Here is a 15697-nt window from a genome sequence, read left to right as displayed (position 1 = left end):
ACCCTAAATCAAGATTCGAGACGTACCGTAATTTCCGGACTATAAGCCGCACCTGACTATAAGCCGTACCAGCTAAATTTAGGGGAAAATACAGATTGCTCCATATATAAGCCGCACCCGACTATAAGCCGCAGGGTTTTGATGTGTAATTAGCGTAGTATATAGGGGTTCCTGCTACCACGGAGGGGATTGTCGGGACAGAGATGACTGTTTGGGAACGCAAAGCATCCCATTTATTAACAATAAATCTTTCAATCATTCAATCAAACTTTCACATCTTTGACATGGCGAACAGCATTCGTGCAGAGTACAAATTATATAACGGTGCAAAGTAATACAAAGTGCTCGCCTGTACGTTATCAAAATAACCAGCCTACCGGTATATGAAAAGTCAGTCTTTAATCATTGTGTCATCGTCTTCCTCCTGCGTACTAAAACCACCGAAATCCTCTTCGTCGGTGTCGGAGAAGAACAGGCCGTATATAAGCCGCACCGTTGTATAAGCCGCAGGGACCAGAACGAGGGGGAAAAGTAGCGGCTTATAGTCCGGAAATTACGGTAGTTTATATTACGCCGTAGTTGATTGGTCGATATGTTCCTTGTGACCAATCAGGACATCTGTTATGAATGATGACGTTAATAACGTCATCATTCATAATGGTTATTACGGCCATTTTCCATATGTAAACAATGTCGGTTCTCGAGAGAAAGGACGCTTTACAAATAAAATAAATTGATAAACATGTCAGAAATAAGTTCCGATGGGACTGGATGGAAAGGGAAATCACTGATACTGTTGGGAAGAAGAAAGTTACGACTTTGTTCGGTGATTTTATTCGGAAAATCGATCGTCTCGGAAAGGTTTTGTGCACGTGGTGTCATGATAATATTGACTATGGATCACGAGGTTTCAAGGCTTTGGAAGTACATGCGAAACGCCAAAAACATATGAAACAACTTGAAGCAAGGAAAAACAACTTTTCACTAGCTGGTACTTTTGGATGTCAACCGAAAGTGAGCAAACCTTACGGACTTCATCCTTTGTTTACATCGACAACTGCCGTAGACATGGAGAGGAAAGATCCACTCAAACAACCCACTTCACTTGCAGACAGGGTTGTTAATAATGAGGTAAGCTAAAAAATATTTGCTTGTGAAATACGCATGTTTGTTTTAAATATTAACCAATTATTGCTTAGCGAAATATAAATGGGTTTTTCTAAAAATAAAAAGCCACGTGAAAATATATTATGAAATTACAGAAATTCAAAGAGTCGCATTATTGATTCCAGTTAACAATTTATTTGAAATAAATTAGCATATAATACTATTTTGTAATATTAAGTTCTTATGTAGTCTCTTGAAACTATTGTCAGTGGTGTAACAATCTTGAAGGTAAATATTTTCACACTTGTTTCATGAAATATGTCAGTGTCCTCACATTATTATTTCCTATTTTCAAATATGAGTAAACAATACTAAACACGTTTAATTATTTTCATAAATGTATATCCTATTTTGGCGAAAAGAATGAAATGTTTACATTACATGAACTGAAGTAATGTGGTAATACTGTAAATAAACTGTAGATAATAACACTGATCAATGTGGATGTGAAATGAACACAAGATGTAAATATTAGTGACTAAATACTGTTGGGACTGAACCATATACAGTGATTCATTAGGATAATTGGGTTATGTATGTTCTATTAATGATGTTTTCATGTCTTTAAACACTAAAATATTTTATTCAAATGGTGCTGTCTTTGTTAATTTTAGCATGTTAAATTGGTGAAAAACCAGGAGCCCAGCCTGGACCTGGCTGGGGGCCTTCGTCCCCCAGACCCCCGGAAATGTTTTCAGTCTTTTTCATTGTGGTCAAATCACATGCCTGGGTACAAGATGAACTTCCGAAAATTATGAAATGTCCTTTGTACAACATATTATAAATACACATTATACGCAACATAAACACAGTTAAATTATATACACAGTAAAGACAGGTGAAATATCCTTGTACACGTGTTAAACCTTTGCACCAATTATATACTATATACAAACAATTATACTTCCATTATTATTTATATCTCACATTTAGTTTTTAATTAACATTGATCATAGTATTAACTACAGTGTTGATTCAAGAGTGATATATTTTTTCAAGACATTGGTCCTCAACTGGTTCCGGTCGTACCTAACTGACAGGAGTTTTTGTGTAAAAATAGACAGTTTTATGTCTTCCACAGCTCCTTTACCACATGGGGTTCCCCAGGGCTCAATCCTTGCCCCAATCTTATTTGCGCTTTACCTTCTCCCCCTTGGTTCTATTTTTAGGAAGTACGATATTGCATTTCATTTTTATGCCGATGATTGCCAGATTTATTTTCCCATGGCACAAAATAACACGGTTCAACGTCTTATTGACTGCCTGCACGACATCAAAGCCTGGCTTTTAGCTAACTTCCTGAGCCTAAATGAAGACAAAACAGAAGTTATGTTGTTCGGTCCAAGTCGCTCCCCCTCCCCCAACGTTGACCTCGGCACTCTGACCCCGTATCTCAGCGACTGTGTCACAAACCTGGGGGTAAAGTTCGACTCAGATTTTAAATTCGAAAAACAAATCAGCAGCGTTGTACAAAAAAGCTTTTATCAATTACGCCAAATAGCGAAAGTGAAACCGCTTCTATCAGGACATAATCTCGAGAAATAAATCCACGCCATTATCTCGACTCGTTTAGACTACTGCAATGCCCTGTATGTAGGCATTAGCCAGGCCTCCCTTGCCCGCCTGCAGCTCGTGCAGAACTCTGCTGCTCGTCTGTTAACACAGACCCGCAGACGTGAGCACATCACCCCTATATTAGCGTCCCTTCACTGGCTCCCTGTGCGTTACAGAATCAATTTTAAACTCCTTTTATTTGTTTTTAAATGTCTAAACAACCTCGCGCCAACATATCTCTCCGACCTCCTTCAGCCTTACTGCCCCACCCGATCCCTAAGATCAGCCGATCAGCTGCTACTGACGGTCCCGGACACAAGGCTGAAGCTTAGAGGTGACAGAGCTTTCGCTGCTGCTGCTCCCAAGCTCTGGAATGACCTACCTCTGAGTGTTAGACAAGCCTCCTCTCTTCCTGTTTTCAAATCTCTCTTAAAAACATACTTTTATTCCATGGCTTTTAACACTGAGTGATATCCATCCTGCAATGGCGCCCCATAATACACCTGCTGTGAACCTGTTTTTATGTTTTTTATATTGTATTTATTTATTGTTTATCGTGTTCTGTTTGTGTTGTGTTGTGTTTGCTCGGTTCTCGTATTATTTTTAACCTGCCCATTGTACAGCACTTTGGCTACCCCTGTGGTAAATTTTAAATGTGCTTTATAAATAAAGTTGATTTGATTTGATTTAAAGTGCTTTTTAAATGTGTAAATGGAACTGGATAATTTTAAGGAATCATCCAAGCTTTTGGCAATGTAGTGTATGTTGTGAAATGGGTTAATACCATTTTGTAAATGTTCATTTACATACCTAATTGTTTACAAACGGTGCAGTAAAACAAAACAGAAGTCATGGTCATGGACCCATTTGCTGCACAAGCTAGCTCTCCAATCAGCTAAACAGACTCAATAATTCCACGGTGACGTTTTGGTGAATTTACTGAGGAATTTGTGAAAGTGAAACAATACAAAAAAAATGCCATTGCAAGTTAATAATACTAACACAGACACTCGTAAACGTGTTAGCATATTGGCTAATGCTAATTATGGTAACTTCAAGCCAAAAGTGGCGCAAGCAAGTGAGGGAGATGATGATGATGGTGGTGGTGCTCCATCTAGTTCCTGTTACACATGTCTGTTTCTTCACTTTCAGCGTGAGCGACAGTGGAAGCTCTCAGAGACTCTCTCAGCCATCCACGCAGACCACGCAGTACCTGAGGGCCGACACTCCCAACAATGCAGCCCCCGTGTCCAGTAAGAGTTTACATTCTATCAACACCTCACCAAACAACATGACCGCCTTGGCTTGAAGGGGAACTGCACTTTTTGTATATCATTCACAATCCCTATGTCTTTTAGATCGATAGATAGTACTTTATTGATTCCTTCAGGAGAGTTCCCTCAGGAAAATTAAAATGCCTTAAAATAATTTAATGCATTCTAACTCCTAAATAAACACTAGCAAAAGTCGGTTAACAGGCGATGGTCTACAGTCCCATTAGGCTGCTGTTTTTTTACCTGCATCAGTGCAGATTTGGACCTATTTTGAAAGGTTTAGAGCAGACCCGGGCAAATTAAGGCCCGGGGGCCACATGCGGCCCGTTAAGCTTTTCAATCTGGCCCGCCGGACATTCCCAAATAATTTTTTTTAGATGTTTAAGATGTAAAGTGTAGCTGCCATTATGATGTGCAGTGATGTTTTCTAACGACCGTAAGTCTTGAACTATAACAAGTATTTCAATGGTTGGAATCTGCGCTTTTGCATGATATACTAGTTACCGTATTTTCCGCACCAAAAGCCGCACCTAAAAACCAAAATTTTTCTCAAAAGCTGACAGTGCGGCTAATAACCCGGTGCGCCTTATATATGGATTAATATTAGTATTTATTTTCATAAAGTTTAGGTCTCGCAACTACGGTAAACAGCCGCCATCTTTTTTCCCCGTAGGAGAGGAAGCGCTTCTTCTTCTACGGTAAGCAACCGCCCCCATAGAAGAGGAAGCGCTTCTTCTTCTACTGTAAGCAACCGCCAAGGTGAGCACCCGCCCCCGTAGAAGAAGAAGCGTGCGGATATTACGTTTCATTTCATTTGTGTGTTTCTGTAAAGACCACAAAATGTCTCCCTACTAAGAGACACGCGTACAAGGTTCCACTGACTTTTGATATTCACGTGAACCGCACTGTGGATACAACGGGAACACGTACGGTGAATATTCGCACCACAGGGAATGAGAAGTCGTCCTACTGTGGTTCTAGCTTGCCATGCTAACGGCCAGAAACTTCCACCCACGGTGATATTCAAAAGGAAGACCTTGCCAAAAGAGAACTTTCCAGCCGGCGTCATCATAAAAGCTAACTCGAAGGGATGGATGGATGAAGAAAGGATGAGCGAAGAGACCGGGTGACTTTTTTCACGCAGCTCCGTCCCTGTTGATCTATGACTGCATGCGCGTCCACTTCACAGATGGTGTCAAAAAACAAGTGAAGCACACCGAAGAAGAAGAATTCGAAGGATTTGTGGATGAGTAATAACTTCAGAAAGTGAGCTTTAAATAGGGATGATGTTTGATAAGGAATTATCGAGTTCGAGCCTATTATCGAATCCTCTTATCGAACCGATTCCTTATCGATTCTCTTATGGAGTCCAGATAGGTTGTTGTATTTGGAAAAAAACACACAATATTTGGTTTAACAAAAGCTCACTTTTATTATATAATAAAAAAAATAAAATCTAATAAATAAATAAATATTGACTGTTACCCACCTAAAAAAATAAAATATAATAAATAAATATTGACTGTTGTTACCCAAAGTATATTAAGTGGGATTTTTCAGAGAAACAAATATATACAGTAACACAAAAACAACCTGTCTCTGTGATCACTATAGGTGTATAAATAATAATATAGTGTTAAATAAAATCAGTCCCTTGGGCACAAAACTGAAAATAATACAGCTCTCCAAAAAGTGCACTTCTGCTGCTATTTGACATAACTGTTTGTTATGATGCTTTGACATTTTTGCACTTTATTTCTTTATTGAAAGTAAATTCTATGAAGAGAAAAGTTGTTTGCAAATGTGGTTACAATGCTAAAAAATGAAAAGTTAAAGCTAAAAAAAGAAATACACTTTATTGAGTTAAAATCTTTCTTTATAGGGGGAAAGATGTGATGTTGTGAGCTAGGGAATATAACAACTACACTACCCAGCATGCAACGGGAGTGACGAGCATGCGCGGTAGCCCCGAAAAGTGTTGTTGCATGTCGTCACCCGTGAAAGTAAACGCCAAGAACTAAGCCAACACGCCTCGTCTGCATTATTTATAATTAGACAGACAACACATATACAGTGTGATTTTGTACCGTTTACAAGGAAAGAAAAACGAAAGTTAAAAAAGGGAGATATGTTGTATATATATGTATGTGCTGCGGTTGATTTAAGAACGTTGCGACAGCTGCCGTAAAGGAGGTGCGTTGCTAGCCTGGTTGCTATGTTTCCGGTTGGTCGTAAAAGTGCTCGTCATGTGTTTTACCCTGCTAAAATCTCTCAGTAAAGTTATTCATTGGATTATACCTTTTGTTTTTAACTTTATTATTCCATTGTTTTCCCTGCTTTCCCTATTTGCGCCTAATGACTGAGCTACGTGACGTAAATTCTTGTGATGTCTCAAGGGGCATTTCTGGTCGGGATGGGATTCGTTCCGAGGGATTCGAATAAAGAACCAAATCTTTTTCTTTACTATAGTGGTCTCGATAACGGGTACCGGTTCTCAAAAAGGGATTCGAGTCCGAGGACTCGGTTCTTTTCTTATCGAACAACCAGGAAAACCGGTTTCGAGTATCATCCCTAGCTTAGTGATATATCAGATGTATCAGATTGTAAGTTGGTTTATTTTGTACCCTTCGCATTCATATTTCACTGTTTGTTGCATTTTTGTTGCGTTTCACTTGATTGTAAAATATGTGGATCGAAAGGGGGTGTGACGTTCATATTTTGTCAATATTCAGTGTTTTATCCTTCATAGAAAAATGTACAATTCCATTACGTTTTTTAAGGCGGTCTGTCATGAAGTTTTTAGCATTCAATCAGACATTATTGTGAGGTTTTGTATTAGTGTTCCTAACAATAGATATACCGGCCCCCAGACACATTTTTTTTCTCTAAATGTGGCCCCCGAGTCAAAATAATTGCCCAGGCCTGGTTGAGAGTCAAACATACAAGTGATCAAGAAATAATGTTTAAAATGGGATAGAGTGAATTTATACACTGTTAAAAAAAAAATCATTTTTGAAAGATTTAAGCCATTATCACCATTATACTGCTCGCCTCCACCTCACTTCCTTTGACACTCACAAGGATTTAGAGAATAAAAGACTGGAGGCACATCATGTCTTTACATCTGCGGGGTCCACAAATGAGTTCAGTTTATTTAGAACGTGCATACGATACAATGTAATGCATCACATATTTCCAGTTGATTCATTACAGCAGTGTTTTTCAACCTTTTTTGAGCCAAGGCACATTTTTTTTCATTAAAAAAAATCCGGAGGCACACCACCAGCAGAAAAGGTTAAAAAATGGAACTCCACCAGGTTGTCGTGCCTTATTTTGAGTTTGTTGTTGTTTCCTGTGTGTGGTGCTTTAGTTTCTGTCTTGCGCTGTTAATTTGGTGACCCTTCCTGTTTTGTTGGTGTTCTCCTGTAGCAGCGTCGCGCCTTCCTTTGAGTTCTATTGCCCGCACCGGCTTTGTTTTCGCAATGAAGACTATTTAAGTCAGGGGTCACCAACGTGGTGCCCGCGGGCCTGTTCTAAAAATAACTCAAATAGCAGCACTTACCCGTGAGCTGCCTCTATTTTTTAAATTTTATTTATTTACTAGCAAGCTGGTCTCGCTGTGCTCGACATTTTTAATTCTAAGAGAGACAAAACTCAAATAGAATTTGAAAATCCAAGAAAATATTTTAAAGACTTGGTCTTCACTTGTTTAAATAAATTCATTATTTTTTTTACTTTGCTTCTTATAACTTTCAGAAAGACAATTTTAGAGAAAAAATACAACCTTAAAAATGATTTTAGGATTTTTAAACACATATACCTTTTTACATTTTAAATTCCTTCCTCTTATTTCCTGACAATTTAAATCAATGTTCAAGTAATTATTTTTTTTTAATTGTAAAGAATAATAAATAAATTTTAATTTAATTCTTCATTTTAGCTTCTGTTTTTTCTACGAAGAATATTTGTGAAATATTTCTTCAAACTTATCATGATTAAAATGCAAAAAAAATATTCTGGCAAATCTAGAAAATCTGTAGAATCAAATTTAAATCTTATTTCGAAGTCTTTTGAATTTCTTTTAAAATTTTTGTTCTGGAAAATCTAGAAGAAATAACGATTTGTCTTTGTTAGAAATATAGCTTGGTCCAATTTGTTATATATTCTAACAAAGTGCAGATTGGATTTTAACCTATTTAAAACATGTCATCAAAATTCTAAAATTAATCTTAATTAGGAAAAATTACTAATGATGTTCCATAAATTCTTTTTTAAATTTTTTCAAAAAGATTCGAATTAGCTAGTTTTTCTCTCCTTTTTTTCGATTGAATTTTAAAGAGTCGAAATTGAAGATAAACAATGTTTCAAAATTTAATTGTCTTTTTTTTCGTGTTTTCTCCTCTTTTAAACCGTTCAATTAAGTGTAAATATCATTAATTATTAATAATAACATAGAGTTAAAGGTAAATTGAGCAAATTGGCTATTTCTGGCAATTTATTTAAGTGTGTATCAAACTGGTAGCCCTTCGCATTAATCAGTACCCAAGAAGTAGCTCTTGGTTTCAAAAAGGTTGGTGACCCCTGATTTAAGTTGTGCGTACGCTATCCTTCTTTGTGGGGACACTGTTGATTGTCGTGTCATGTACGGATGTACTTTGTGGACGACGTCTCCGCTCCACACACTGTTAAGTTTTTGCTGTCGTCCAGCATTCTGTTTTTGTTTACTTTGTAGCAAGTTCAGTTTTACTTTTGTTTTGCATAGCCCTCCCTATGCTTCAGTGCCTTTTCCTCGCGGGACTTGCCTTTTGTTCATTTTTGGTTTAAGCGTTACATACCTTTTACACACCAAAAAAGGTTGAAAAACACTGCACTAGACAACGGCACATTATTATACTTATTGATTTGCACAAAAAAATTTGGGGACCAATTAGGTGAAGTTGCATAATCTCCCACGGCACACCAGACAATATCTCACGGCACACTAGTGTGCCGCGGCACATTGGTTGAAAAACACTGCATTGCAGCACGTCCGAAAAGGAGTAGGAAGAAGCTGAGCTTATTTATTATACCCCTTTTCATACCATAGCAATTTTATCCCATTTGCTTGTTCTCTGTAACAGAACAGTGAATGAATAAATAGTATACCATAGTAAGTAAACAAATATTAAATACATGATCTTTATCTAAAAAAAAAAAGATTAAAATAAAAAGTTAATGGGTGAAAGACGAAGTTGGACTTATTGCTGCATTGCTAAGAAACTTATTTGATTGACATAATGAGTGCTGCTGTGATTTTGACGCTAATGAAAAAAAGGTTAAGTTTGTTTGCAGTTGATTTCCTGCTACAAATATTAGTCTCATCTACAATTCATGTCTGGTTGTTTTTATGTGTGAAGTTGATATTTTGTCTCATTATTTAGCTGTAGATGAGAGATGTATTCATCTAGTTTATTAATACTATTAAGTAGAGATGTCCGATAATATCGGGCTGCCGATATTATCGGCCGATAAATGCTTTAAAATGGTTTTCCAAAATAAATCAACTCAAGTTATGGAACAAAAATGCCATCATGGCACTGCCATATTTATTATTGAAGTCACAAAGTGCTTTTTTTTTTTTTTAACATGCCTCAAAACAGCAGCTTGGAATTTGGGACATGCTCTCCCTGAGAGAGCATGAGGAGGTTGAGGTGGGCGGGGTTGGGGGTAGGGGGTAGCGGGGGGTGTATATTGTAGCGTCCCGGAAGAGTTAGTGCTGCAAGGAATTCTGGGTATTTGTTCTGTTGTGTTTATGTTGTGTTACGGTTGCGGATGTTCTCCCGAAATGTGTTTGTCATTCTTGTTTGGTGTGGGTTCACAGTGTGGCGCATATTTTTGCAACAGTGTTAAAGTTGTTTGTACGGTCACCCTCAGTGTGACCTGTATGGCTGTTGACCAAGTATGCCTTGCATTCACTTGTGTGTGTGTGAAAAGCCGTAGATATTATGTGATTGGACCGGCACGCAAAGGCAGTGCCTTTAAGGTTTATTGGCGCTCTGTACTTCTCCCTACGTCCGTGTACACAGCTGCGTTTTAAAAAGTCATACATTTTACTTTTTGAAGCCGATACCGATAATTTCCGATATCACATTTTAAAGCATTTATCGGCCGATAATATCGGCAGTCCGATATTATCGGACATCTCTAATTATGATGAATTCTTCTTAACGGAAGGATATGAACGTCCTGTCAGTTGTCATCCCAGTGGGAGCAGACATTGTACAGTAAGTGATATTTTTGGCATACAGCAATACTGCTACATGATGCTAAGTGTTTGACTAAAGCTGAATCAGCTTGGCACACTTTTATATCCTCTGTATATTAAGGGCTCAGAAATATAACTTTCTGGATCATAGTAGTCTTTGTTGTCTTTAGTGAAGTCTGCATGATTGGTAGTTGTTGCTGTTGAAGGCGTAAGCGAACATTGTGATGCGACTGAAATCAATACGCCGCCGTATGCTTAGGATGAGCAAAATTCGTAAATATGACATTGTGGAGGGAGAGTGTGATCAGCGCGCCTGCAGGAGCAAAGGTCACCGCCTCTGTCGACGGTTTTGAGGGCGGAGCGCCATCGGATAGGGGCGAGGCATGTGCTGACGGCGAGACACAGCTGGCAGGTGATTAGATTTCACTGGTGGTAATCTAATCAGCTGTTGTCTTTAGCAGAGAGAGGGAGATGATACGGACGTGACTGAAAGGTCACGTTCTGCTGGAGAAAGACTTTTGATAACTATATGTACATTAAAACCTGCACGCTTGGCTCTTGTGCCGTGTCTACAGTGGAGCTGCTAGGAAGCGACTTCCACAGACATGTTGTTATGAAAGTACCTGAGTGTGTTTATATGAAACGATGATGGAGGCTTTTGGATCTTTTTAGTGCGCTTCATAGGCACAATAGAGCCAATCCAATCGGGTTAGCTGACTTTTGCTAATGTTTATTTTTGAGTTACAATGCATGAAAAAGAAAAGCATATGTGTTTTTGTCTTTAATAAGGACTGTGAATGATAGGCGAAATAAAATAAAGTGCAGTTCCCCTTTAAGTGCACCATCTTTGTCCAAGTTAGCCCACAGATGAGCTCTGACTAGGGATAGGTATCGTTTACATTTGTGCTGGTTACTAAACGGTACTTTCAACGCAGGGCCTAAACTGAACCCAAACCGGTACTTGAAAACAAATCTTTATTTGTACTGAACTACAAACCCCGTTTCCATATGAGTTGGGAAATTGTGTTAGATGTAAATATAAACGGAATACAATGATTTGCAAATCATTTTCAATCATTTGAATATGCTACAAAGACAACATATTTGATGTTCAAACTGATAAACTTTTTTTTTTTTTTGCAAATAATCATTAACTTTAGAATTTGATGGCAGCAACACGTGACAAAGTAGTTGTGAAAGGTGGCAATAAATACTGATAAAGTTGAGGAATGCTCATCAAACACTTATTTGGAACATCCCACAGGTGAACAGGCTAATTGGGAACAGGTGGGTGCCATGATTGGGTATAAAAGTAGATTCCATGAAATGCTCAGTCATTCACAAACAAGGATGGGGCGAGGGTCACCACTTTGTCAACAAATGCCTGAGCAAATTGTTTAACAGTTTAAGAAAAACCTTTATCAAGCAGCTATTGCAAGGAATTTAGGGATTTCACCATCTACGCTCCGTAATATCATCAAAGGGTTCAGAGAATCTGGAGAAATCACTGCACGTAAGCAGCTAAGCCCGTGACCTTCCATCCCTCAGGCTGTACTGCATCAACAAGCGACATCAGTGTGTAAAGGATATCACCACATGGGCTCAGGAACACTTCAGAAACCCACTGTCAGTAACTACAGTTGGTCGCTACATTTGTAAGTCCAAGTTAAAACTCTCCTATGCAAAGCGAAAACCGTTTATCAACAACACCCAGAAACGCCGTCGGCTTCGCTGGGCCTGAGCTCATCTAAGATGGACTGATACAAAGTGGAAAAGTGTTCTGTGGTCTGACGAGTCCACATTTCAAATTGTTCTCCTCAGTTCCCAAACGTTTACTGAGTGTTGTTAAAAGGAAAGGCCATGTAACACAGTGGTGAACATGCCCTTTCCCAACTACTTTGGCACGTGTTGCAGCCATGAAATTCTAAGTTAATTATTATTTGCAAAAAAAAAAAAATAAAGTTTATGAGTTTGAACATCAAATATGTTGTTGAAAAGGATTTGCAAATCATTGTATTCCGTTTATATTTACATCTAACACTATTTCCCAACTCATATGGAAACGGGGTTTGTATGTAATAACTTCATCAATAACAAAAATAAAATCCACAACTGATTGCCATAATTATCGCCGCAAAACCAGCTGTGAACAAAACTGGTGCAATACAAACTGCTTGTGTTGTGATGTTGATGTTTACCTTTCATGCACAGCACCCGTCATTGGTGCATAATAAGGAAGTGTTGCTGTGTTGTGATTTTGATGTTTACCTTTCATGCACAGCACCCGTCATTGGTGCATAATAAGGAAGTGTTGCTGTGTTGTGATGTCGATGTTTACATTTCATGCACAGCACCCGTCATTGGTGCATAATAAGGAAGTGTTGCTGTGTTGTGATGTTGATGTTTACCTTTCATGCACAGCACCCGTCTTTGGTGCATAATAAGGAAGTGTTGCTGTGTTGTGATGTCGATGTTTACATTTCATGCACAGCACCCGTCATTGGTGCATAATAAGGAAGTGTTGTTGTTTGTGTTGGGGCTAAATGTGTGCACGGTGATGGTCTGAGGACTGCTGTTGCCGTGTTAAGAACCGCGATAAAGTTTAAAACGAGCGTCCGACTCGGGACGCTACATGACTTCCACTTGCAGAATGTCACCTTCATGGCTGAGTCAGCATTCTTTCAGCGCCCAAATGAGGCACTGATTACGTGTGCCAATATGGAACCCTTAACTATATCAACCTCTCACATAGTTTGGATTGGCGTCCTCTGACATTCTCTGCGTCCAAAATGTGATTACTGACTGGGAATGCAGTGACGAGCTCAACTGGTGTCACAAGACTTGTTTTGTTTCCTGTTGCCAACATTACATAATATAGTCCCGCTCTGTCAGTTATTTCATTTGCCGCATCACTGAATGTGTTTTTAAAGTCTACAACAGTGGTGTCCAAACTTTGCCGCATCAGGCTTAAAAAATTGGGCAGGGCCCGAAAGCCGACTGCATGCAAAGTAACTGTGTGTGTGTGTGTGTGTACATAATTTATTAATATGATGGTTATATAATTAATATAAATGGATATTAAGAGTATGTGAAAGTTATACTCCTATCTTGTTTACCGTATTTTTCGGATTATAAGTCGCTCCGGAGTATAAATCGCACCGACCGAAAATGCATAATAAAGAAGGAAAAAAACATATACAGTATAAGTCACACTAGAGCAGGGGTCACCAACCTGCGGCTCCGGAGCCGCATGCAGCTCTTTGACCACTATGATGCGGCTCAGCTGCATACTTGCCGACCCTCCCGATTTTCCCAGGAGATTTACGGATCTCAGTGTCTCTCCTGGAAATTTCCCGGGGCTAATATTCTCCAATTTTCACCCTAACAACTAAATAAGGGTGTGTCCTATTAGCACTGCATTTATTGTCTTCTATAGCCTGTACAAACAGCGTGCCAGCCCGGCCACATGTTGTGTGAAGCTTTTTCTTTCACACGTAAGATACAGCAAGGCAACAGCCACACAGCTTACACTGACGGCGGCCGTATAAAACAACTTTAACACTGTTACGTTACAAATATGCACTACACTGTGAACCCACACCAAAAAAGAATGACAAACGCATTTCTGGAGAACCTCCGCACCGTAACACAACATAAACACAACACAACAAATACCCAGAATCCCATGCAGCCTTAGCTAACACCAACCCCCCCCCCCCCATGCTCGGTTGAGGTGGGGTAGACCAGAAGAGTTAGGGCTGCATGGGATTCTGGGTATTTGTTTTGTTGTGTTTATGTTGTGTTACAGTGCGGATGTTCTCCAGAAATGTGTTTGTCATTCTTTTTTGGTGTGGGTTCACAGTGTGGCGCATATTTGTAACGTAACAGTGTTAAAGTTTTTTTATACGTCTACCGTCAGTGTAAGCTGTGTGGCTGTTGAGCAAGTATGCCTTGCTGTCCCCAACGTGTGCAAGTAGAAGCTGCATACAACATGCGGCTGAGGAGGCACGCTGTTTGAGCAGGCTGTAGAGGGCGCTAAAAGCAGTGCCATCACGCACTGGAATTCGGGAGTCTCTCGGAAAAATTGGGAGTGATGGCAAGTATAATGCTATCAAGAGCCATTCTTTTAAACCTCGTGGGCCGCACTAACATTACATTTTCATATTAGGGTGCGGGCCGGGCCGTGTGTCCGAGACCCCTGGTTAAAACATAGCACACAGCAGAAAAAGCTTTGTATGCAGTGTTATTTCATTTTAAATTTTCAATAGAGTTTTGTGGCTCCCATTGTTTTCTTTAATTTGTGAAACTTGTCAAAATGGCTCTTTGAGTGGTAAAGGTTGCCGACCCCTGCACTGGAGTATAAGTCGTATTTTTGGGGGAAATTTATTTGATAAAAGCCAACACCAAGAATAGACATTTGAAAGGCAATTTAAAATAAATAAAGAATAGTGAACAACAGGCTGAATAAGTGTACGTTATATGAGGCATAAATAACCAACTGAGAACGTGCCTGGTATGTTAACGTAACATATTATGGTAAGAGTCATTCAAATAACTATAACATATAGAACATGCTATACGTTTACCAAACAATCTGTCACGCTGATATACGCTTGTCTCTTACGTGAATGAGATAAATAATATTATTTGATATTTTACGGTAATGTGTTAATAATTTCACACGTAAATCGCTCCAGAGTATAAGCCGCACCCCCGGCCAAACTATGAAAAAAACTGCGACTTATAATCCGAAAAATACGGTACTTCTGTGACGACCTCCTTAAACTTTTGTAATCAATCCGAAATTTCAAGCAGCTAAAATGCGCCAAACATGGATAAGTGTGAAGAGTGTTCTACCTTTTTTCCCATCATCTGATGGATTTAAATGGGTGTATTTTTGAAATGTTTATGGTGTTTGGATGTTTTTCATATTATCCACAATGTTCAGTGAGCAGGTTGTGGTATGTGCGACCATGTGTGTTGACATTTGTTAGTTGCATTTATTTATTTGTTTTTTCCTCCACCATGACTAGGGAAGGTTGTTTGGATCGCGTCATATAAGTAAATGTTGTGCTTTTATCTCCAAGTATTTTCAAGGGTCTTTGATGTGACTTACTCACATTGTCCACAGGGTGGCAGCAAATATGTAGAATTCAGGACCGCCTGGTATTTAAGATGAATTTGAAAGCACTCTGCGGTGCGATGCTTTGTCGAACTCATGGCGTCTGACACAGTGTTTTTCAACCACTGTGCCGCGGCACACTAGAGTCTGGTGTGCCGTGGGAGATGATGTAGTTTCACCTATTTGGGTTAAAAATATTTTTTGCAAACCAGTAATTATAGTCTGCAAATGAGTGGCGGTGCTGTCTAGAGCTCGGCAGAGTAACTGTGTAATACTCTTCCATATCAGTAGGTGGCAGCAGGTAGCTAATTGCTTTGTAGATGTCGAAAACAGCGG

At 39.1% G+C, this 15697-nt stretch overlaps 1 protein-coding gene across 4 annotated transcripts in view; it reads left to right on the top strand.

Moving 5' to 3' along the window:
* LOC133644812 (tyrosine-protein kinase RYK-like) overlaps positions 1 to 15697 on the top strand; it is a 133470-nt gene that overhangs the window by 44342 nt on the left and 73431 nt on the right. For all 4 annotated transcript variants that reach the window (XM_062039559.1, XM_062039560.1, XM_062039562.1 and 1 more), the window contains exon 7: positions 3874 to 3974. In XM_062039559.1, coding sequence (XP_061895543.1) covers positions 3874 to 3974 — 101 coding nt within the window. The remainder of the gene's footprint in view (positions 1 to 3873; positions 3975 to 15697) is intronic.

The sequence above is a fragment of the Entelurus aequoreus genome, linkage group LG27 (assembly GCF_033978785.1).
Source record: "Entelurus aequoreus isolate RoL-2023_Sb linkage group LG27, RoL_Eaeq_v1.1, whole genome shotgun sequence".
Lineage (NCBI taxonomy): Eukaryota > Metazoa > Chordata > Actinopteri > Syngnathiformes > Syngnathidae > Entelurus > Entelurus aequoreus.
Note: the sequence above shows the minus strand (reverse complement) of the source record. Positions and strands in the feature narration are given on the sequence as shown.